The sequence below is a fragment of the Quercus suber genome, unplaced genomic scaffold (genome assembly GCF_002906115.3).
Source record: "Quercus suber isolate HL8 unplaced genomic scaffold, Cork oak 2.0 scaffold_3B, whole genome shotgun sequence".
NCBI classification, from domain to species: domain Eukaryota; kingdom Viridiplantae; phylum Streptophyta; class Magnoliopsida; order Fagales; family Fagaceae; genus Quercus; species Quercus suber.
In genome coordinates, this window is record NW_027071805.1 from 2367177 (window position 1) to 2390002 (window position 22826).

The following is a 22826-nucleotide window of genomic DNA, read 5'->3' on the forward strand; positions in this document are numbered from 1 at the left end:
CTTTTTTAACTTTTTAAGGCAAATTTTAACGTTTTCATCCCTACAGTTTTTGGTTTCCTTCAATTTAATTATTATTGTTTTCAAATTGCAGTAAATTTAGTTTCTTTAGTCAAATCACCAATTTTCTTGCACTTTTTTGGCAATCAAATACAAAAAAATAATAATAATAAATTCAATTTATCAATAGACATAATACCCAATAACTAAAACAAACCTAAATTTAGACCCACAATGACGGTAAATTAAAAGTAATAGAGATCAAATTAACAACAAGTTGAAAATAATAATGACCAAATTAACTACTACTAAAATATAGTGATCAAATTGACAATAACCCCAAAATATAATGATCAAAATGGCATTTACGAAACTCATCTAATTTTATTAAATTTATTTACCCTTATTAAGTACTAATAATAGATAAATTTTTTTAATATATATATAAATAAAGATATTATACATCAAGACAAAAAAGAAGGGCAAAGCTATCTTTAGGGCCTATTTGGTAACGTCGTTCAAATAACGTTGTTTATAGTTTTTAAAAATACATGTAGGTGAAAAAATGTGTAAAAATACATATAATGTTGTTTAAAAACTAAAAAATGTTGCTCAAAATGCCATACCAAACGGCTCCTTAATAATTGCCAACTTGGATTTTTTTTTTTTTTTTTTTTTTGAGGGAGAATTGCCGACTTGGTAGGAGACCCAAATAGGATGAAAAGAGATGTTATCATTTCAGAGCAACAGCAAAAGTTATATCTACACATAAGCTATCTAGGAGACTAAAATACAAAACTACAAAATTATAACAATATTATATATGGTTAAGTTAAATTTTACGTACAAGACAATTTGTGAAAAATAGTGTGAGATTTTGTTGTAATATACAAAAATCATATCAAGTATGAGTACTTGTTGTACAAAGACATGATCCATGTTAGCAATGTCGTGAGCGAGTATCGTGTTCACAAACTTTTTTTTTCTTCCAAATTAGGAAGAAAATAGAAAAAAAAATTGAGAATAAAAGTACATAATCACCACTTTTTCATCTTTCTATCTTTAATAATAAGGTATAAAAGTATTTTATTTTCTATTCCTCCTTTTTTTTTTTTTTTATCTCTTTACTACACAGGTTGGAAAATACAAATATTTATTATACTCTTATTTTTACATCTTCCTTATGGCAAATGTTCTTAATATATTTTATTCTCTTACCTTTGTAGCCTTTCAACCAAACATACGTAGAAAGATTACTCAAAAAAAAAAAAAAAAACATAGGTAGAAAGACGGAAAATACAAAGCCACGATTATTCCAACCTTTTATATTTATTTACAAAAATGACAAGCTACAATCTTTGAAAACAGAATCCTAAAAAACTTTGTATCTCAACTAATTAGCTGAGTGTCCTAATATTTCTAATCGGGTATATTTAATATTCAAACCTTCACACTGAGCTATTGAATTAAAAAAGAAAAAGAAAAAGAAAAAGAGAGTATACTATTATTTTTTTGGTTAAAGAGAGCATACTATTTTTCAACCAATAGTAATAGTAATAACGCAGTGGAATGCGGCATGGTGCACGTGGTAGAGTTCACACTTGTACGCGGTCCGTGGCATTGACGTTAACAACTACATCGTCGCTCGTGTCGTGCCGGGGCCTTAACCTTAGTTTAGCACTCAAGAGTCAAAAGTAAACCTTCGAACGCAACAGAACAGCTCAAAAAATAAAATAAAAATAAAAACACATAAAAAAAAAGAGGATTTTTGGGCTAAATAAGAATTATAAATTATAATTATGGAAAAGACAACTAAAACTACCACCTGCAAGTCCATGAAACAAACCTAACAGCCTTGCATTGTTTGATAGCTTTCCGAAATATCATCGACAGCGAGTGAGAGATTTTATAGCAAATAGCCCCTTCCATTTTACCATAATTGACATCCTGATCCCTCTTCTCTAAAAGTCCACTTCTACCATGGCCTCCAATGCTGCTCTTCCGGTTTGTCCCTCTCTCTCTCTCTCTCTCTCTCTCTCTCTCTCTCTCTATCTGTGTGAGATTATATAAATATATGTATATTTTTATATGTACAAAATAATAATGTTATTGGAGTATTTGTATAAACTTGAAGAATTTGGGGATGGAACAGAGACCTGGTGATGCAGAGAACAGTTTGGAGAAGATCAAACGCCAGTTAGCGTCCGGCTCTGGTAGGAATTTGTTGCAGGGCCCACTTCTCAAGCGATCTGAGACCGTACAATCCTCTCTCTCTCTCTTCAATTTTGATTGTTGCCTGTTGTTGTTGCTTTATTAAGAATTTGTGCTTTGGTAATTTATAAATGCTTTTAAATTTTAGCTTGCTAAATCGTAGTTTTCAAAAAAAAAAAAAAAAAATTGGGGTCAATTTAGAAATGTTCTATCGGAATCTATAATTAGTAATTAGCTCTAATTTCTTCAGGTTTGCGTAAATTAACTGAAATAGTAATAGAAAAGAAAAAAAAAATTGGTTGGGTGTAGTGGGTAAACATGAGTCCAACTACTTGACTACCCAGCTGTATGCTTATTCTGAGCTGACATAAGAATGATTTTATGTTTAAATTGCCATTTTAAGATTTGGGAATTGAGGAAGTCGTTGATTGCGTAACTATTTAAGTTGTGTGCATTATAACAGCTGAGGAAATGGAACGAGCGGTGGGTGATTTTGGACCCAACCACTGGGAGAATGGAGTACAAGTTAGTATTTGTTTTGCTTGAATTTTTTTTTTTTTTTTTTTTTTCATCAAAGTAGGGTGATTCAATATGTGATATTTTTATTGGACAAATGGCGGGGGAAATAAGAAGTTAGAAATGTCAGTTTTCTTTTTTTGATAAGTAAGAAGTTAGAAATGTCAGTTTTCAAAGAGCTTTTAATGATTGGGAGTTGGATTCAATGAGTGCTTTTCTTACTCTGCTTCAATCTAATACCCATAGGAGAGATGATTGTGATAAATGTATACGTGAGACTCTCCAAATAAATAACAGATGCACACAGGAATCTTGACACACTCATAATTATTTATACAATCATAGAAAATCATTACAACAGACTCAGACCCTGTAAGAGGCTGCAAAAGGAAAGATCCAGAGAACTTACTTCAAGGTTGATACCCAAGCTCTAGCTGCACCAGGAGTCTCTGCACAAAGGAAGTAGTCTTTTTTCTGTGGGGTCCCAATATCTAATCACTCTAGTTAAGAAGCACATACGTTTAGAAATTTCAAACAAACCCCATACCAATTCTTTCACTTGAACTCCAAAATATTTTCCACATTGTTTAAAAAGAAAAATAGAAATGAAAAATCAGGATACAGAAACAGCAGCCATCGTACTTTGGTAGTCCACTAAATCACATTAAAAACAAAAAACAAAAAGCATTAGTAATCTTTAAAGCTAAAACCCACTTGCACAAAGAAGTAGTTAAGAATTCAATAAAGCAAAGTTGTTAAGAAAAGCATTAATCTTACTGGAAGTTGACAGGAGACACTGTAATGGTGCTATTTGCATCAAATATAATAGATCCCTTGACAGTTGGCTCATTTCTCCTAATCCTAATGCAACCAAACAACGCGAAATATCAAAGATCAAAAAATTGCTCCATATTTAAAGTAAAAAAAAAAAAAAAAAAAATTNTAGCCTTCCCACATATTTTTTGTCTCTTTTCACCATCCCTACACATGTGGCAAACAAAATTGAGAATCTCCAAAGGGATTTCCTGTGGGGAGACCCTAAGAATCATTTATTGGGATGGGATAAAGTGTGCTTACCTATTGCTAATGGTGGCTTGGGTATTAGGAAATTGACTACTTTCAATAAAGCCTTGCTAGGTAATTGACTTTGGCGTTTTGGGATTGAGGAGAATAGGCTTTGGAGGAGGGTGATAGCTTCGAAATTTGGGGAAGAATGGGGGTGGGGGGGGGGGGGTGGACCTCTAAGTTGGGTAGGGGAACTCATGGTTGTGGTTTGTGGAGAAGTATTCGGAAGGGTTGGGAAGTTTTCAACAAATATGTCTAGTATAAGGTTAGGGTGGGAGATAGAGTGAAATTTTGGATAGACAGGTGGTGTGGAGATCTTTCTCTTCAATTGGCTTTCCCAGTCTTATACAATTTTGCTGCAAATAGAGAGGCTTCCGTAGAATCATCTTTGATAAGTCAAGGAACAAGGGATGGGAGAACTTGGGATGTTTGTTTTAATCGAGGTTCTAATGATTGGGAGGCTGCTGTGGTGGTTGATTTCTTCCGATTCTTGGCAGCCAATTTACCTTCAGGGACTGTTGGTGATCGGTTGAGATGGAAGTTGACCAAAAACAGGGATTTTACTATCCGTTCATATTATCATAAGTTACATGGCCCTTCTTCTGTTGTTTTTCCTTAGAAAGGTATTTGGAAAGTTAAGGCTCCCCGGCGCGTTTCTTTCTTTGTTTGGACAGCCGCATGGGATAGAATCCTCACGGGTGATAACTTGTGGCTTAGAGGCTTTGATTTTGTTGATTGGTGTATTATGTGTCGTTGCTGTGGTGAGACAGTGGATCAGTTGTTGTTACATTGTGGAAAGGCTTATCGGCTGTGGTGCTTTGTCTTTAAGATTTTTGGGATCTCTTGGGTTTCCCCCCCCCCCCCCCCACCCCCATTCTTCCCCAAATTTCGAAGCTATCACCCTCCTCCAAAGCCTATTCTCCTCAATCCCAAAACGCCAAAGTCAATTACCTAGCAAGGCTTTATTGAAAGTAGTCAATTTCCTAATACCCAAGCCACCATTAGCAATAGGTAAGCACACTTTATCCCATCCCAATAAATGATTCTTAGGGTCTCCCCACAGGAAATCCCTTTGGAGATTCTCAATTTTGTTTGCCACATGTGTAGGGATGGTGAAAAGAGACAAAAAATATGTGGGAAGGCTAGATAGTGTGCTTTTAAGCAATGTCATCCTACCTCCTTTCGACAAATACAACTTCTTCCACCCAGCTAGCTTCCATTCTATTTTTTCCAAAATAGGGTTCCAAATAGAGGGGGACTTATGGGACGCCCCCAACGGCATACCAAGATAAGTCATTGGCAAAGTTTCAACCCTACAACCCAATATCTCTACCAAAGCCCCATCCCATCCTGTCCGAATGCTTTTCCACAAGCTACTTCCATGTGTCCCTTGAGTCAGTTTTAAAATCCATCTTCCCCATTCTTTGTAGCAATTACTCGTCTCCATAAATGAGTGTCTTCCAAATCAAAGCACCAAAGCCATTTTATAAAGATTGATTGAAAGTACTTATCTTCCTTACACCCAAACCACCATTAGCAATAGGAGAGCAAACTGCATTCCACCCAACCAAATGGTATTTGAACTCCCCACCACCCCATCCAACAAGAAATTTCTCAACAATTTATTTTTGTGAGAAGTTGTCTTCTAGGTCGAAACCATGGAACATTTTTTTTTTTTGTTCAGATTTCAGATGGTTTGCTCCTGTGAGGTTGGCTTCACAGTTCAAGGGACTATATGATGATTTATCCTATAATTTCTTAGTTTGCATATGTATATTAGCAAATTGATGGATAGTTGGTATGCAAAGTTGCCTCCCCAGTAAAGAGATTAACCAACATCATTGATCATTTGGTCCCATGAAATTATTATTAAGTTAGACTATGGGAGAGAGAGTCTGACATATTTGATGGTTTTTATTTGTAAGTGCCCAATTGTTTTTGAAAAGAAAGGATGCAGTCATTTAGGGAGAATTTGGAAAAAGATGCATCACTTCTTCCAGCTTTGTTGTTTTGGTTAGTGGTGAAAACTTAAGTTTCTTTTTGAACCTCAATAGAAAGCAGGCAGAAAACCATGAGGGTTCAGGCTGAACAGCTCTTCAAATTGAAAGGTGTAATTGGATGAACAAAAAGGAAAGGGAAGGAAAGGGGAAGGTTAGGGGTTGGGATAATTCCCTTCCACTTGTTTGATGTATTTGACAGAGAGGGAGATGATTAAAAGGGATTTAATGTACCCTATCAAAGCCCTTTTTTCCAGTTCTCTCAAATTGGGGAAATAGAAAGGAGAGGACACCAACTCTAATGAATTTCTCTGTACTTCCCTTTTGACCCTACCAATTTCTTAAAATCTCAACAATGTCTTAAACAGTTTTTTTTTTTTTTTTTTTTTTTTTTAATTTTATTTTGGGGGATATGTTCAACAATGATCTCAACAATGTCTTAAACAGTTTTTTTTTTTTTTTTTTTTTTTTTTAATTTTATTTTGGGGGATATGTTCAACAATGTATAAACAGATTCCTATCATTAATCATAGTTTGCTGGTAATTTACTTTATTCTTGCCTTTCCACCCTACAACCAAAGAAGGGAAGGTATACCTTCTCCCATCTCCTCTCTTACTATTAAACAAAGAAACAGATATCTATTTGAGTGGAATGCGGTTTCTAACATTAGCAATAGGGGATACTTATAAAATAAAATAAAAAATTAAAAAAAAAAAAATAGCAATAGGGGACATTGTGAGCGGACTTATGGTTAAGATTATGGTCTGGATTTGATTGCAACTTGTTTATCTTTGTTTTTTTTTTCTTTGTAAGTAAGAAAGATATATATTCAAAAAAGTGTAAAGCAAACCAAAGAGTACAAAAAAGAGAAAAACAAAAAATAAAAAATAAAATTAATTGCAAAGAAGAGAAATAAGGAACACATGGATAGAATCACTAGATGTGAGTCCCCAAGCCTTAGACTAGTCAAAAAGAGAACTACTAAATGAAGCAAGCAACTGGTCATCAGATTTATCCATGTTCTCAAAAGTTCGCCGACATCATTCCTTCCAAATACACCACATTAAATACAATGGAATTAATTCCAACTATTAGATGAGAACTTCCCAACCAACTCCACCAATCAAAAAGTAAATCTACAATCGATCTTGGTAAAACCCACAAATCCCAAAAGATCTAAAGACAAAACTCCACAACCGATGAGTCCTCTCACAATGTAGCAACAAATGGTCTACGGTCTCCCTGCAACAACGACACATAATGCTCCAATCAACAAAATTAAAACCCCTATTCCGCAAATTATCACCCATAAAAATCTTATCCCAAGCTGCGGTCCACACAAAGAAAGAAACTCGCCGAAGGTGCCTTGACCTTTCATATGTCCACGCTTCCATATGTTTGTTGTGCGAGTGGAGTGACATGATTGATTTCTATCTCTTGTATGATGTTATGATCCTTCCTCCACTGAATTCATGAAGTGTGGAACTAGCAACAGCCTTCCAGGTTAATTTTTCTCCTAAAAAAAGATCAAGATTTGGGTTGGGTGTCAAAGTTAGGTTTTAGGAGAGAATTTGGTGATTGATACTTTTTTTAAAGATCACTTTTCTTTATTGTATTGTTTCTTATCCTTAAATGTACAACTAAGAACATCTTGGAGAAAATTTAGAGCATTTATGAGTACTTTACTTTTCATGCTCATAATGATACAACAACAAAGACTTAATCCCAAAACTTTGTGATTGGCTATGAATTCTCACTAACTAATTGGGGTTCACCACATGTATTCTCATTTGCATCCATAATCATACTCTTTTCATGCTCAGAATGATACTGAATTTTTTATATTTGAGTTTTTTCCCTAGTTTACAACATTCTTTGATCCTTCTTGCAACTGAAATGTTATCTTTGATTTACTTATTACAAAAAAGAAAAAAAAAAAAAAGAAAAAGAAATGTTGTCTTTTAATTCTACTGTTATCTTATTCTATATTTTATTAAAGCTTTACCTTGAGAGTTCTTCTTTCTTCTTTACATCATGTTGGCTACTTAAAGCTTCTTGAAATTTATTCTTCTGTTCTAAAGTAACCTAATAAAAATGAAAGTAACATACTAAGGTGGGTTAATTTAATGAATGAACAACTAGTTGTTCTTACAGTTGAATTTTATTCTTTAAATTTCTTTTCATAAAATGAGCATCTGCTGATGAGGTTTGTCTTTGCTAGGTTGGAGTTCTTGTCTTCTTGCCTGAATTATCAAATACATATATTGCATTTTATTTCTCTACTTATGTTTCGTTTTCTCATTGCCTTCTGACATTCAGCGCAACACAATTGGTTCTGAAGGCCCATAAAGAGGCTGTGAATTCCTTAAGTGGAAATGGTTCTGCAAAATTAGGAACAGTCGCAGCAGTAGTTGCTGCTGCCAATTCAACAGCTCTCGAATGTTCTAAAGAAATTGAATCAGCAATGCAGATTTCTTTAAGAAATGCTCTAGGAATGGTGACAAATAGAACAACTGATGGTCCAATGGATGATGTAGCAATCATGAGGGTACTCTACCTGTGCTTTCCACTTTCAATTTTATAGTAGTGATACTATGTCCTAATTTCAGTTATGGATTGCATATCCAATAATATTTATATAAAGGTCACTCTTATTGCTTTTGTACTTCATCAATAACATATTTATGGTGATTAATGCCTTCATTTGATATTCACGTGCATAGGATGAAATATAATTTTGTCATTTCTGCAGTTACACTAGAATTATATCCTGCAATTTCTCTTTAATTGTTTGACAAACTTGAAAATGCAAGTTCGTAATTAATATAAAAAATTAAAAAAAAAATTAAAAAAAAACCTCCTTGGAAGTGTACATTCCTAATCACTTGTAAATGCATTTGCTGTTGTTTGACTGCCTCTGATCATCAAGTAGATAGATGGAAAAATCTAGGAGGCATAGCTAGAATGTCCTCTCTCATGTTTCTACAAGGAATATTTAATTTGTAATAGTTAAGACGTGCCAGTATATGCCTTTGTATTGGTTCAAGGGATATAGAGTTACTGCAAATATTTATTTTTTATTTGTGCCAATAAATTACCTAATTGACTGGTTCTGGCTTTGTGGCAATTTTATTTTCCTTGAGAAGAAGAAGAAGGGTTGGAAGGACATAGGATCCTGGACATTGCAAGGCTTATGAGTCATGAGTTACAAAAACTTTAACATCCCCCACCCCCCCCCCAAAAAAAAACCCTCTCTTTTCCCAAAACTAGGAAAAAAAGGGTTGTAATCAGATTAATATTTTTTGAAATATTGGTTTCAAAATCAAGAGTGCTCAGGCTCAGCCTTTAAATTATTATCCTAATAAATGCCTTAATATTCTCAGAATTTTCAGATGATTTACTTTAAGTTTATGAAGTTACATAGAATTAGACATTGAACGATTTCGGACTATCAAAATTGGTACAAATGAAAGTACAGTGGTACATACTGCTCATTCACTAAAAAAGAAGTTCTATGTTGTGTATATGTTTTCAATTTATCAGACAATTTATGTTCATTAAAATCTAAAAATTGATTATCTTGAGAGACCCAGTTTCTTGAAACTGAGACATAAAATCTGATCTAGAAGACAAATTATAAAATATATGTAGAGCCTTGTTTCTCTTTTTGTACAGTTAAGAAGCACTTAAGTGCACCAGAAGCATGATACTAGGCAGACAACTTTAGCAAGAAATAGCAATAGCTTCTAGTAGAATAGTGGTAGAGAACTCTTTGTTTTCATATTATTATTATTATTGAACTTTGGAAAGTAAATTTGGGGGTTTGGGTAATGGCATATAAGCATCCTGTAGAGTCATCCAATATTTTATGGCTGCAATTAATGTTGATTTGTCTTGGCTAAGGAATTAATGAACAGGTTGATGAAGAATGTCTTTCTGATGGGCCTTCTGTGTATTTTCTTGTTTGTGGATATGCCCTTGCCTCAATTTAAGCTGGTCTTGCATAGTCATTGAATAAACGAATACATGTTTGGGTCCCATAATTTTGAGTTGTCATGTAAATCAAGCTGGCTTGGCTCCTTAAAGTTGCCTTTTATTATAAGACCACTTATACTCAGTGGTACTAAATATTGGATGTAATGGAGTGATATTTTGGGTGGGATAGAATGTCAAAAAAGAATACATGTGACTGACCCTAGTCTTTGAAGATCCATAGCCAAACCCTAAGTTTTGGGACCAAGGTTTAGTGGTTGATGTTGTTATGGTCCTGTTTGAGCCTGGCCTTGCTTGGCATGTTGCCACTATCTTGGGGTTCTTATCCCTTTTAAGTCTTTCTTATATATATATATATATATATTGCTTTTGTTTTTGCTTTCTTGCTGAGCTTATTCCTTTAAAGTCATCACTAATCCTGCAAGTCTATTTGGTCTTTAATTTAACCTAGATTTGATTCTTTAACTGTGTGAGTACATCTTGCAGGAGACACTACGAGTTAAGGATGAGGAACTGCACAATTTGGCTCAGGACCTTCGTGCACGGGATTCAACAATAAGAGAAATTGCTGAGAAATTATCTGAGACAGCTGAAGCTGCTGAGTCTGCTGCATCTGCAGCTCATACAATGGATGAACAAAGAAGAATTGCATGTGCAGAAATTGAGCGTGTTAAAAGAGATTCCGAGAAGCAGCTGGAGTCATGTGTGGCAAAGGTACTTTGTTGATTGCTCATTGCATAGTATTGATAAAACCTGATATGGAGTAAACAGCTTAAAAAGAATCCTGTGCCAATGGCCATGTATATCTCCTAACTTCCCTTTTATTTAATTCTACTTGCACAAAATGCTGTTGTGATTTTAGATGTCACTTTTTAATTGTCTCTCTATATTTTGGCTTTCATTTGACTTGTAGCTAAAAGAGTACGAACAAAAGGTTATGACCTTGAGTAGAGAAAAGGATCAATTGATCAAGCAGAGAGACTCTGCTAATCAGGAGGCTCATATGTGGCGTTCTGAGCTTGCAAAAGCTAGAGAGCGTGTTGTTATATTAGAAGCAGCTGTTGTGAGGGCAGAGGAAAAGGTCAGGGTTACAGAGGCAGATGCTGAATCTAGAATAAAGGAGGCAGTACAGAAAGAGTCAGCTGCTGTGAAGGAAAAGCAAGAGCTTCTGGCATATGTAAATAAGTTACAAACACAACTCCAAAGGTTTAGCATCTTAACCCTTTTATCCATACACGTAGTACTCAGGGATCATTCTGGATCAATCCTGTTTGTAGTCTGCTTGACATAAGGCCCCTTGTTACAGGAAAAAGACTTGATAAAGTACTCTCTTTTTTTGATAAGTAACTTGATAAAGTACTAATGACACTGATGTAAAACAACTAATCAAGCAATAGAACTGGAGAGGGAGGGAGAGGAAAAAAACCCAACTAAAAATTAAACTAAACTAAATTGAAAATGATGTGAGTTCTCATCCATGTAAAAGTGGAACCAATAGGTAAGAAAAAGGATAAAGTTTTACCAAAACACAAAGTATGGGAAAAAAAAAAAAAATAGGAGTTTATAAAGATTTTCATTTTCAAATTTTTTATTTTGTGTATATGTCTCACCGAGTATTTCGGGTATGATATTGAGTTCTACTTCCACCCAAAGAATTTCCCAAGCATGATCATGTCAAAATGATAGTTAATGTGAACAGTTATGCAAGATGTTATTTTTTTCTCATGTTCAAGCAATAACCTGTGTCTCTCTAGATAATGCATTTCTCCTGTATTGTTATTATTCTCTACGGTTCACATAGTGTGACAATTATATAATTTGTTGCTGATATGAGGAACTATTGCTATAGTTTAGTCATTTCCCCCCCTTGTTTTTGACATGTCTAGGCTCAGCATGTTTGGCCTACATGTAGACCACTCTTGATTCCAAAATTTTCCATTAAAGTTACATCAGTAGTATTAGACTATAATGTAAAAAGTAATGAAAAATTGTTTGTTACTTTTTTGGGATTAATAATAAAATTTTTTTTTTTTCTCAACAGACATCATATTGATACTAAGCAAGTCTTTGAGGAGAAGACCGAATCTTGCTCAAGTATTGATAACACTCTTCCACTGACAAAGCATGTAGACTTGTCGGAGGAGAATGTGGATAAAGCATGTCTCAGTGTTTCTAGGGCAGTCCCAGTTCCTGGGGAGAGTGTAGTCCACGTGGCAGCAGATCAGGTCAACCTCCGGCCAATTGGAGACGGTGAATGGAGCGATATTCAGGCAACAGAGGCAAGGATAGCTGATGTAAGAGAAGTAGCTCCTGAGATTGAAGGAAGCAGCTTGGATATTCCTGTTGTTAGCCAACCAGTTAATAACCACCATGAACAAGGAGCAAACTCTTTTCATCAGCCTTGATATTAAATATCCACAACTACGTAAACAAAAATTTTCAAATGTTGGGATTGGCACACATTCAGTTACAGGAAAATGTGAACTTTCTTGACCTATTTCTTTTCCTTTTATTTCTTTCATGATTGAGCTATGAACAGGGTAAACTGATATCTATGTAATGGTATTCGATTCCTTCCCAGTGGAGGACAGTTAATATAAAGTGTACTTCTAGAGCTTCTCAATAAACCATTTTTTGATATTTGTACAAACAGCCTGCTTTGAAGTGTTCTTTGCATGACCTTGTAATAGTTTTCTTACCTTCAGCTCGTCTCTGATTCCTCTTTTTCTTCTTATTAAAAGTCCTGCCTGGTGACCAAAGCAGCATCAATGGAATGTTGTAAAGTAATATTGACATCCAAGAAATCATCCAGATTTTGCATGTCTTCCCCTTCTCTGAGCCTTCTCATCTCCTGTTACAGGAGCTAATACCATCTATTTGTTTATTTCCACTCCCAGGCCTTACAACTTTCGCTACATAAACTACTAGATCCTTTGCTTTTGGAGGAACTATAAGGACACTAGACTTACTGCAAACCGTTTCATGACTGAACATTTGTGCATCCACTGACATCCGTTCAAGCAAGACCTTTGACCAGATTGTATCTTCATTTTGAGTCTTTTGCTGAGTTAGTTTATTTTCCTTTGGAATCCAAACTTTGCTATTCTTTTCTTTGCAAGGCATTTGTGGAATGACCAAACGCCTTACAATGAGTGCAGCGAGGAAGTTTCAATGGATATTCAAGCAGAGGTCTGGGAATATGCACTTTTAACTAAGAAATTTACATCCTTTGCCTGAGTCCATAACACCCTATCATCATGCTTGAGACCTCTGAATGGGATTCTTAGTATCATATGTATCTCATGCGGCTGGAAATTTTAATTTAGAATATCTATTGTAATTACTTAGTGTGGTTTCTCAAAAAAAAAAAAAAAAAACTTAGTGTGTGTGCACGAGGGGAGACTACACACACTCAAAAAAATAGGTAGGCTCTTGGAGAGTTTTGGATATACTTATTAACATCTCAACATTGTATATGGAAGTTGTATACAATGCCAACTTCTATAGAGACATTGGTTAACCACACCCCGTTCATCCAAATGCGTCTATAGAAGCTTACCAATCTCATTATTATTTACTAATACGGCTCAAACATGTGGATGTCTGATATTCTTCTGACAATTGAAAAATATCTTCACCTAAATTGGAACATTTTTTGTTCTGAATCATACCCAAAACTGGAACCTTGGACAAGCAAAGACGAAGTAATTGTATTTTTGGTTCATTTTCCAAGAATTCAATTGTTTATTTGCAACATGCCACATCTTTATGTATTTTTATTATTATTTCTATTAATGAGTGTATCCAGAACTCTTCAAGAGCCTACCTATTTTTTTGAGTGTGTGTAATCTTCCCTCACACACACACACAGAGTAATTACAATAGATATTTTAAATCAAAATTTCCAGTTGCATAAGATACATATGATATGATACTGAGAATTCCACTTGGGGTTCTCTAGCATGATGATAGGGTGTTATGGACTCAGACAAAGGATGTAAATTTCTTAGTTAAAAGTGCATATTCCCAGACTTTTGCTTGAATCAATTCTACCTTGGGGAGAGCCATTGATCAAGATAGAGAAGTTGATATGCATTGGTGAATCCACGCTATGAATTTATCACATAATCCAAAATTTTTAATTACCTTGATAAAAATAAAAAATAAAAAATCCTATTACATTAGGTCATATGCTTGCCTCATGTCCAATTTGATGCCCAACAATCGTTCATTTCCTTCTTTTTTTTTCCTTGAAGCTATGGATGATTTCCTACACCAATCCATGACCAAATTCTCTAAGATTTGTCCACCTAGGACAAATGCTAATTTGGTTTTATTTAGTTTGCAGCATCTTGGATATGATTTTATGCACAAAATTGAATAAGTTTATAGGGTGAAATTGGTCAAAGTTGTTTGCAAGAAGTTTCTTTGGGTTAAGGGTAAAATGAATGTGTAGTTAAACTCTCCAACAGAAAGACCCCCCAATGAATTTTAATAAGAAAAAAAAAATCACAACTTAACATAATCTGATGATGCAAAGAAAATCAGTAGGCTGAATGCTCTAGGCTTCAATGGGCTAGTGATTGCTTGAGAGGTCTAAAAAGAAAAAGACAAGATCAAAGGTAACCGGTATGAACCGGCCAAGAACCCTCTGATACTTAAGTTAGTTTTTTCCTCTAGAATGTTAGAATTCCAATTTTTGGGAGTCGTGAGAACTTACCTCCATTAGATGTGGATGAGTGTTTATATAGTGTGTTTTGGAGTGGCTACTTGTCTTGTAACTTCCCCAATATTTGTGGAAGTTAGAAGGTTCAGACTTAACTTCTACAAACCGCTATAGAAGTTGGAATGTTCAATCTTATCTTCTGTAACTGTCATTGGAAGTTAAGTATTTAGTAGGAAGTTATAGTGATAAATTAGGATCTCGCTCATGTTTCAAAATAGTAACACATGGTTCGATTCACTAGTCTTTTGTAGGTAAATCTTTCTAGAAATTTTCCAAGTGTTAGGGGTCGTCCAAGTGTTGGGGGTAGTCTAGGCACTTTCTTGATGGGCGACCCTCATGCCCATGGATGACCGTCCTACGAGGGATGACCATTCCTATCTTCTTGACTTGGACAACACTCATGGACGAATTGAAGTTTATTCAATCTTCAGTTCACCATCATAATCATTTCAAGAACTTTTAGTACTTGTAAAAAGCTAATGTAGATGAATATATGAAAAAAGTACAAAAGAAATATACATTACACCGAGCATCTCAATCATTTTATATAAAATTGAACAACATGGCCTAATTGTTTTCCAATTTTATTTATCTAATTTATTTATTATGTTATTTCTATCATATTTTTTTATATTTAAGGAATATCATGGATTGAAGAGCAGCATATCATAGCCAAATTGTCCGAATAGACCAAAATAAACTGAATGGATCAAAGTGGACTGTATGAACTGAACTAGACTGTATGGACTAAACTAGACCAGAATTGACCAAATGGACCAGACAGACTGAACTAGATTGAATAACCGAAATTGACTAAAATGACACATTTAGGCTCCATAGGAGTGAAGTAACAATAATATTATGTTTCAACTTTTATATATATATATATATATATATGATGGGACTGACGAACTCTTTTGTTTTGACGAACTAATCAAACATCTCTGTCCACATATTCACGTCATTGACGAATGGGGGAAAGCCATTCAATGCAATAAATAATACCTCAGACGGTTATGAGACCAACTGTATAGACCGTTGGAGGCCCATCAAAGCCTACATTACTGAGCATGGAAGCGTTTACCAATAGAGGCATTAAAGCTACAATAAAAGCCACAATGGCTAGATGCTGTGGCACCATAAATAAACCCTCCACAAAACCAATACAAGGTATGAATAATCAAAATACATGCCATAACTCTAATATATGATATTCTCTTGGAATTTCCATACACTGACTTAATCATCGGAGATTCTTTGGCAGGCACCACACCGATGATCACCTAAGAAGGTCTTCATGTAGCATTTTCAGGTATAGGGACAAGGTTGTTGGCTCATCTGGACGAGTTCACTTGACTAAATATTTCTACTCCATCAAAATATATACACACACACACATATATATATATATGTGTGTGTGTGTGTATGTCTGGACTAGCAAAAAAGTCTTCCCAAAATAAATAATGGTATATATAGTGCACCATAAATGGTTTGCCAAGTGTGAATGCACTAAGATGCGCTCCAATAATGATACTGGAGGAGCTCCATTGGATTGATCACTTCCTTTAATCTACTACTCGGTTGGAATTTCAAAGACTCTTACATTTTCCTCATTCTTTATGCATGTACGGGGGGGTTGCTGGTTGGGAAGATTGGCTCTTTATCTATTAATGATGGTTAGCTGAATAGTGTGTTAAAGTCATATTTTATGTAACTGGTTAATCGTTTGATAAAATATATTTTACTTGTAATTGGATAGATCTAAATTAGGTTTAATACATCAAAAAATATATTGTTCAAACATATCAAGTGTTCATATTAAAGACATGAAAATTGATCCAAAAAACAAATGAAGAAAAACTGTTTCATTAAGTCTCGACAGATAGCTTGATAGATACTACTATCGAGACTAAATGAGAAGCTCGACAGATGGCTCAATAGAAGCTCAATCTATTGAGAATTACGATTTTTAGATTTTCAGATCTGAAATTTGGCTCAAGCTTATGTATTTGTTTAGGATTTTTTTACTCACAATCTTAGACATATATAAGGTTTATTTTAAGAGCCGTCACACATGGATACAGAGACCAAAGAGTTTATTTTTCTCTGTGAGAAACTACTGCATTTGTACACCATAGGATTTTGTAGCCAAGTTCTTCCTAATCTTCATTGTTGATGAAGTAAAGAACTTTGCAGCAAATAACATTCATTCAAGTTGCTGGAGTTAGTCATATAGTAGGATCTGTGCAAAAGGGTTAGTCACAAATTGGAGATTTGTGCATCAAAGGAAAGAATGCTACTATAAGATCAAGTCTAATTTGGTATTAGAGTAAGGGTTTAACTGTATGTTGATATTTTTGGATAGATTAGGGTAGTAGTAAGATTCCTTATATTTGTAACCATTTAATTGTTAATTAGTGGATTCTTGAGAGTGGTGACCTTAAAATCACCTAGTAGGATTTTTGCCTTGCGAGAGGTTTTTCCTATTAGTTAACAAATTACCGTGTTAAATTTATTTTCCGTTGCATTTGGTATTTTTGGTGATTTATTGGTGCCTCCACGATTTACATGCAATTTAACATAATTAATCAACTTGAATAATTGAATTAATTAACCGGGGTCAAGCTATCTTAACCCGACAGTCTACTTCCTTTCTATCAACAGTTTGGTGCTCGTGAGATCCCTAACCTACTAGCTACCTTATCAAAATTCTTGTGACAACTATATTTATCTGCAGTATTACAAATTTGATCTAGCTGCTTGGATTTATATATTTCTCTAGGATGCTATTGCTGAATAACAAGTGTTCGGGCATAATGGTAAAATACAACTAGTGTAAATGGTGTATCCTAATGTTTTGTTGTGTCTTTTAACTGTGGACACAAATTAGGTTATGGTTGTATTATGGACTTATCCTCAAGTCTGTAAAGTGATATTTTTTATGGGTGAGCAAAGTACAACCAGTCCAAACCACAAATGGAAATATATAATTATCACAATATTCTTTATTTTATAATACAAAAAAAAAAAAAAAAAAAACATATTCTCCTATAAAGTTATTAATATTGTGAAAGTATAGTTAAAATGTATGTAACTTGATCACAGAAAAATTATTATGTATTTTTAGAATACAATGACATAATACTTTATTCTCTCATATAAATAGTGGATCATACTATAAATTTAATTAGGAAGATACACTATTACGTGATATGAGGAAAAATTATGCCATTGCACTCCAAAAATACTAAATAATTAATCTGACTCATGAAACATGACAATTATTAAAGTTCATAACTACTGTTAACCAAACCAACTCCCCCTACCCTCTCCTCCGCCCATCCCAAGAACTAAAAAAAGAAAAAACAAAGAAAATAAAAAGAGGGAGACAAGTAAGAATGCTCTCCTCCATCTGCTTATCTACAGTTGTACACTTGGGATGGATCAGTAGCTAGCTGAACCACTGGTCTGAGCTCGTCCCAGTTTCCTTTTGTAAAGAAATCATCGCCACTTGGGTTCCAAAAGTTTGAATAAGATGGTGTAAATGGAACTTGATTTAGAGTATTCAAATGACCCACAAAATAATGGTTCCTTTCATCAACTTGTTGGATATACGGCTTGCATTCATTATGTTGTTGGAAAACAGAGTCTTCAAAACTTACGTATGGTTCACTATTGTCAGAGTCCAAACTGCATGTTTTAGGACTTGAATCAGTTGGATTTTGTTTGGTGCTGGTCTCTTTCCAATTTGGTGCATACTTCTTGTAAGATGGGATTCGTTTGAATATTCGGCAAAGTGTCCAAACTTCCTGCAAAACCGTTTAGAGAAAATTTTAACAAATTAGCTTTGTCTGTTTTGCTTAGAATCAGAAACTGACCAACTATTTTATCAAAATAGTTGTACACTTTTGACGTTTCTTCCTTGGCAACCAACATAGTCATGTAAGAAAATAAGTTGTGGACTGAGCAACCGAGGTTTTAAAAGCGATTAGATGGAAATGTTAGCATAAGTTAAAGAAGTGGCCAATGTAATTTATGATCCCTTTTGTCTGCTCTGTTCAAAGACCTTGATTCATGGGTTCAACGGTTTGACTGTCTTTCACAAAAGAGTCCGTAGGGCCCAAAACACATTAAGAAATGTGGTACATTTAAAAGGAGATACTGACGTAGTCGTAGATATTAAGTTCAATTAGTATAAGCTTAGTAGTTAAATAGGAGATATAAGATTCAAACCTTATTTAAATTGTAATTTTTATCTATTCAATTTCTTTTAACAGCAAATGGATGTAATATGATGCCTCTCAAAAAAAAAAATGAATATAAAGATGATATTAATACCTACTAATTTTTTTCTTAGATTAAATTGCAATTTTTAAATTTGAGATGTTAAAATCAAACTTAGCCAAATTCCACGATTGAAAAGTATATGTATTTTAAGCTAAAATATATGTTGACGTAATACAATAAAAAAATATGTCTATATATAATCACTTATGAGTTCTAAAATAGTAAAATATTTCCCGCCTGGATCGTGGATATTGTTGCTTGTCGACTAGTAAAATGTACACATCAACTACTTTTTTTAATTTTTGGCATACCTTGGTGTGAAAACATTAAAAAAATGCGAAAGTGGCGCAGCTAATTTAGAACAAAACTTAAGGGTAATAAGGAAGAATATTCTTACAGCTTCTTGAGCACTATCGGCATTAGTGAGGTTGCTACATTTCCCATTTGGTGGAAGACGAAACTCATGCATCATCCAATCAGTTTTGGTGCCTTTACCAGCACTTCCACGGTAGTAGACTAAGGACTTCTTGAGGCCAATGCATTCATGAGTTTCTTGGACCGAATATATGGGTTTGTCTATACCTGTGGCTTTCCAAAACCCTGACCCTGTGACTCTGTTTGGTCTTATGCTGTTCCTATACTTCCTCCCTCTTATGCAGAAGAAATACCATTCCTTGTCCCCCACAGTACTAACTTCTTCATATTTTAACAAAAGAAGATCAATAAGAAGCAAGTCCATGATACAATTAAAATTGATATATATAGGAAGCAAGATATAATATGAGGTTAGTCATGGCATGCCAACAGATTTAAACTATGAGGTTAGTTGTAGATGCTGGCGAATTCAACTTGAAACAAATACTAAATTTAGGTCTTGGATAGTAAAATGTGGTAGGTAATGTGGAATCAAGATAAATAACATTGACATTATTAGCATATGAAGAAAAGGGAATATTTCTTCATCTCTTTCATGTAGCACTGATGTCAAGAACAGGAAAATGCAAAGAAACCGTGCAGTTTTGTCTCATCTTGAATCTAAAATATGAATCAAAAGAACATTAGGAGAATGTTGTGGCCTCAGGTTCTTGCTTTCCATGAACCTTACATTGTGGTCGACAAGGTGGAGATCTTTAATATATATTGTGTTTAGAGACTACTTAAGTCCCCTAGATCCTATGCTTATTCTAGAGTAAAAACAAATGGAACTTATATATTCATATATCATGGTGATTGCATATACTTAAGTTGCTAGCTCCTTTAAGCAGCTTCTAAATAACATTTTATCACTCATATTTTAAATAAGGAGATTTTCTTTTCACCTTTTAAAATTTGCACATGAATACTTTAATTATGAGTATTATGTAAATTTAAACAGTAGATATAAATAAGTGTAAAATAAAATTTCCCTTTATATTATTATTGTCTAACAACTTGATGTGAGGATGTTTTTTTTTCCTTTACTACTAGTGAGAGAAGGAGTCAAGAGACGTATAACTTAATTGACACTTCCTCATGTATAAAATGCTTAGGAGTATAAAAGGGAGAAAGGAGTTCGAATTGCGAATTTGAACACAAGTATCTTCGCATGAAGAGAATTGGGTAATATCAAAATTTGAAATATTTCTCTTAAAAACTAAACATATTATATACAGTTGAATGATAATCCTACTGAGCCTTCTAAACATTCATGATCGTTCTCTCTCTCTCTCTCTCTCTCTCTCTCTCTATATATATATGTGTGTGTGTATGTGTTTTTTGAAACAAAGGTTTTGAAATTATTACATAACAATATTAGTTTTAAAATATACTTTTATGGAATTTGTGACAGGTAGAGAATTTAAACCCTATGGTTTCATTCGATCATTTGAGTGAAAGAGTGGGAAGAGAATAAATGAAAGTAAGTGTTGTACTTGCTTTCTTACTTTGATGATGAGTTATATTATGTTATATACATACACGTTCATGTGTAAGAGATGAAAATTATTGACAGCAGTATCCAGTTAACTTCATCAACTGCCCTGAGTTTAAATGATGGTTGAAACCTTTCCAAAAAAAGAAAAGACTATACATAGTGTATGGATCGACAAAACAAAACTGATGATAAGAGCTATAGCTAGCTAGAAGATCTTACTTGGAAGATCCCATGGATCATATTTGTAGATATCAATTTGTTTGATGAGTTCAATACTGATTGGTTTCTTCTCCACCTTTCGTCTCAAATAAAACCCAACAAGCTCTTCATCAGTTGGGTGAAATCGAAACCCTGGAAGCATAACTTCATTGTCTTCATCGTTATTGTTTTCTGTAGAACTCACCTTTGCTACCTCCATATCTCTCTGGTACTTCTAAGTTCTACCTGTGGGCTGTGGTTTCAATTAGTCCCGAAGTAGAAGCTTCTTATAAGGTGTGCCGTCTGGAAGAAGTCTTTGGTGTACTAATAATTCATGACTAAATGAATTAATTAACAAAGTAAATGTTTGATTTTTATTATTTTTTTTTTCTTTTGTGATATTTTAGAATTTAAAAAATAAAATAAAATAAAAATGTTTCATAGTTTAATAGGTTTGATGTGGAATATAAAAAATCATGAGACATTGGCCTTGAAATTTGGAATTAAGTGTGAAAGTCAACCTGAGTGGGCATCACATTTTGACTTAGGCAGGCTAACTTACACTAGCATAAAGAAAAATTCAAAGTTGAATCTTTCACAAACAGATTAATGTTGGGAAAAAGATTTGAAAGCTATACCATGAGTCTAAAATCATGTCTAGAAGACACATTGACGAATTTCTCATTAATACCAAGGCTACCATCCAACATAAACTTTGGCCCTCCTTTATAGACTAGGTTGTCAAACTTGGAAAAATAAACGGGTTGTCAGACTTGGAAACACAAGTTCTTATTGAGGAAAAGGGTGTTTTTTCTGTTCTTACTCCACCTTGTCTGTGGAGTCTTATTTCTCCACAGGAAAATGTAAAAGATAATAATACTATTTTAGGAAAAAAAAATTTATAAATGATGTGATAGTAAATGTGATTAGTATCACATCAAATAATATATTAAATAAATTTCTTAATTTTTTATTGCATTTAAAAATTGACATATTTTGAGTTCTAATTAGCTTAACATATAAAGTTTTTTTTGTTATCAAATATAAGATTTTGGCTCAAACTCTATTTACGCCAAATATCTATTAGTGTTTTTGTTTAATGATAAAAAAAAAAAAATCATTATAAAGCATATGACATCGATATATTGAAATTGTATAAATGTATCTATAAATAATAATAATAATAATAATAATAATAATAATAATAACAAATCCATTTATAAAATTTATGTAAAAATGTGTGTGATATGTCTAGTATCACTTCTTTTCTCCTAAAGCCGCACAAGACATGAATACTTTCAAAACTAAGATCTAAACCCAAGTGCCCTATCATTTTTTTTTTTTTTTTTTTTTTTTAAGCTGGCCTCTTTGTAACACCTATTTGGAGTCCAAGAAAGAGAAAGGTGAAAGGTACAACCTATTCTTTATTTGATCGTCTTACTAAATAATGGCATTATACATTCCCTGATTTCATGACAGCCTAATTTTCTCCTTGAAGTTGTATGAACAGTTAGATCTTGGATTGTGAGATTTGAACAATAATAATGATCCGTGAAGTTTTACTATGATACAATATATAGGTTGAATATTAACATTAGTCGAAGATTTCAAATTTGTGGATTTGAGCAAATTAACAATGTCAAATCAATCGCTTGCTGAGCTTTTTATTATTACTTGATGTAGGGTTTGACCACTTAACAAATTGTACATTTGTACTAATTATTTAATATATGTATAGTTGTTTTAATAATGGACATATTACTCTCATTTTGACTTGGTCACTACTCACCAGCATTAAAAATAAAAAATAAAATATCGAAATTAAGTCTTTGAATTATTTAATTTATCGTAATTAATTATTCTGTGCCTCACTAACACCAATAGGTCAAGTTCAAGTGTCATGTTAATTGATTCTCAAAAAAT

At 33.8% G+C, this 22826-nt stretch overlaps 2 protein-coding genes and 1 long non-coding RNA gene across 4 annotated transcripts; 1 reads left to right on the forward strand and 2 right to left on the reverse strand.

The window, feature by feature from the left end:
- Positions 1-1810: 1810 nt before the first annotated feature.
- Positions 1811-12407, forward strand: LOC112006433 (uncharacterized). Its single transcript, XM_065770113.1, has 8 exons — positions 1811-2001; positions 2132-2254; positions 2672-2737; positions 4049-4306; positions 8009-8335; positions 10267-10494; positions 10694-10986; positions 11822-12407. Exons 1-8 carry the CDS (start codon positions 1978-1980, stop codon positions 12183-12185), a joined length of 1683 nt encoding a protein of 560 aa, XP_065626185.1. The 5' UTR covers positions 1811-1977; the 3' UTR covers positions 12186-12407.
- Positions 3106-3613, reverse strand: LOC136066217 (uncharacterized). The gene is made up of 3 exons (XR_010627667.1): positions 3502-3613; positions 3347-3378; positions 3106-3215 (listed from the first exon to the last, which is right to left on the reverse strand). It is a non-coding gene; the product is annotated as an uncharacterized LOC136066217 (long non-coding RNA).
- Positions 12408-17719: 5312 nt separating the features above from the next.
- Positions 17720-21208, reverse strand: LOC112006470 (transcription factor JUNGBRUNNEN 1). 2 transcript variants are annotated; one of them, XM_024038748.2, is made up of 3 exons: positions 20925-21208; positions 19191-19486; positions 17720-18315 (listed from the first exon to the last, which is right to left on the reverse strand). In XM_024038748.2, exons 1-3 carry the CDS (start codon positions 21121-21123, stop codon positions 17923-17925), a joined length of 888 nt encoding a protein of 295 aa, XP_023894516.1. In that variant the 5' UTR covers positions 21124-21208; the 3' UTR covers positions 17720-17922. The 2 variants fall into 2 exon arrangements, with proteins under 2 accessions (XP_023894516.1, XP_023894515.1); XM_024038747.2 differs by having other exon boundaries at positions 19191-19489; positions 20925-21205.
- Between the last annotated feature and the right edge of the window lie 1618 nt (positions 21209-22826).

Bases quoted from the DNA above. Each gene is read 5' to 3' on its own strand.
- LOC112006470 (XM_024038747.2), bottom strand. From the start codon at position 21,123: ATGGAGGTAGCAAAGGTGAGTTCTACAGAAAACAATAACGATGAAGAC. The intron at 19,490-20,924 runs GTAAGATCTTCT...TAAAATATGAAG, and splicing joins TGATCCATGGGATCTTCCAA to AAGTTAGTACTGTGGGGGAC. The intron at 18,316-19,190 runs GTAAGAATATTC...ACGGTTTTGCAG, and splicing joins CCGATAGTGCTCAAGAAGCT to GAAGTTTGGACACTTTGCCG.
- LOC112006433 (XM_065770113.1), top strand. From the start codon at position 1,978: ATGGCCTCCAATGCTGCTCTTCCG. The intron at 2,002-2,131 runs GTTTGTCCCTCT...ATAAACTTGAAG, and splicing joins CCTCCAATGCTGCTCTTCCG to AATTTGGGGATGGAACAGAG. The intron at 10,495-10,693 runs GTACTTTGTTGA...TTTGACTTGTAG, and splicing joins TGGAGTCATGTGTGGCAAAG to CTAAAAGAGTACGAACAAAA.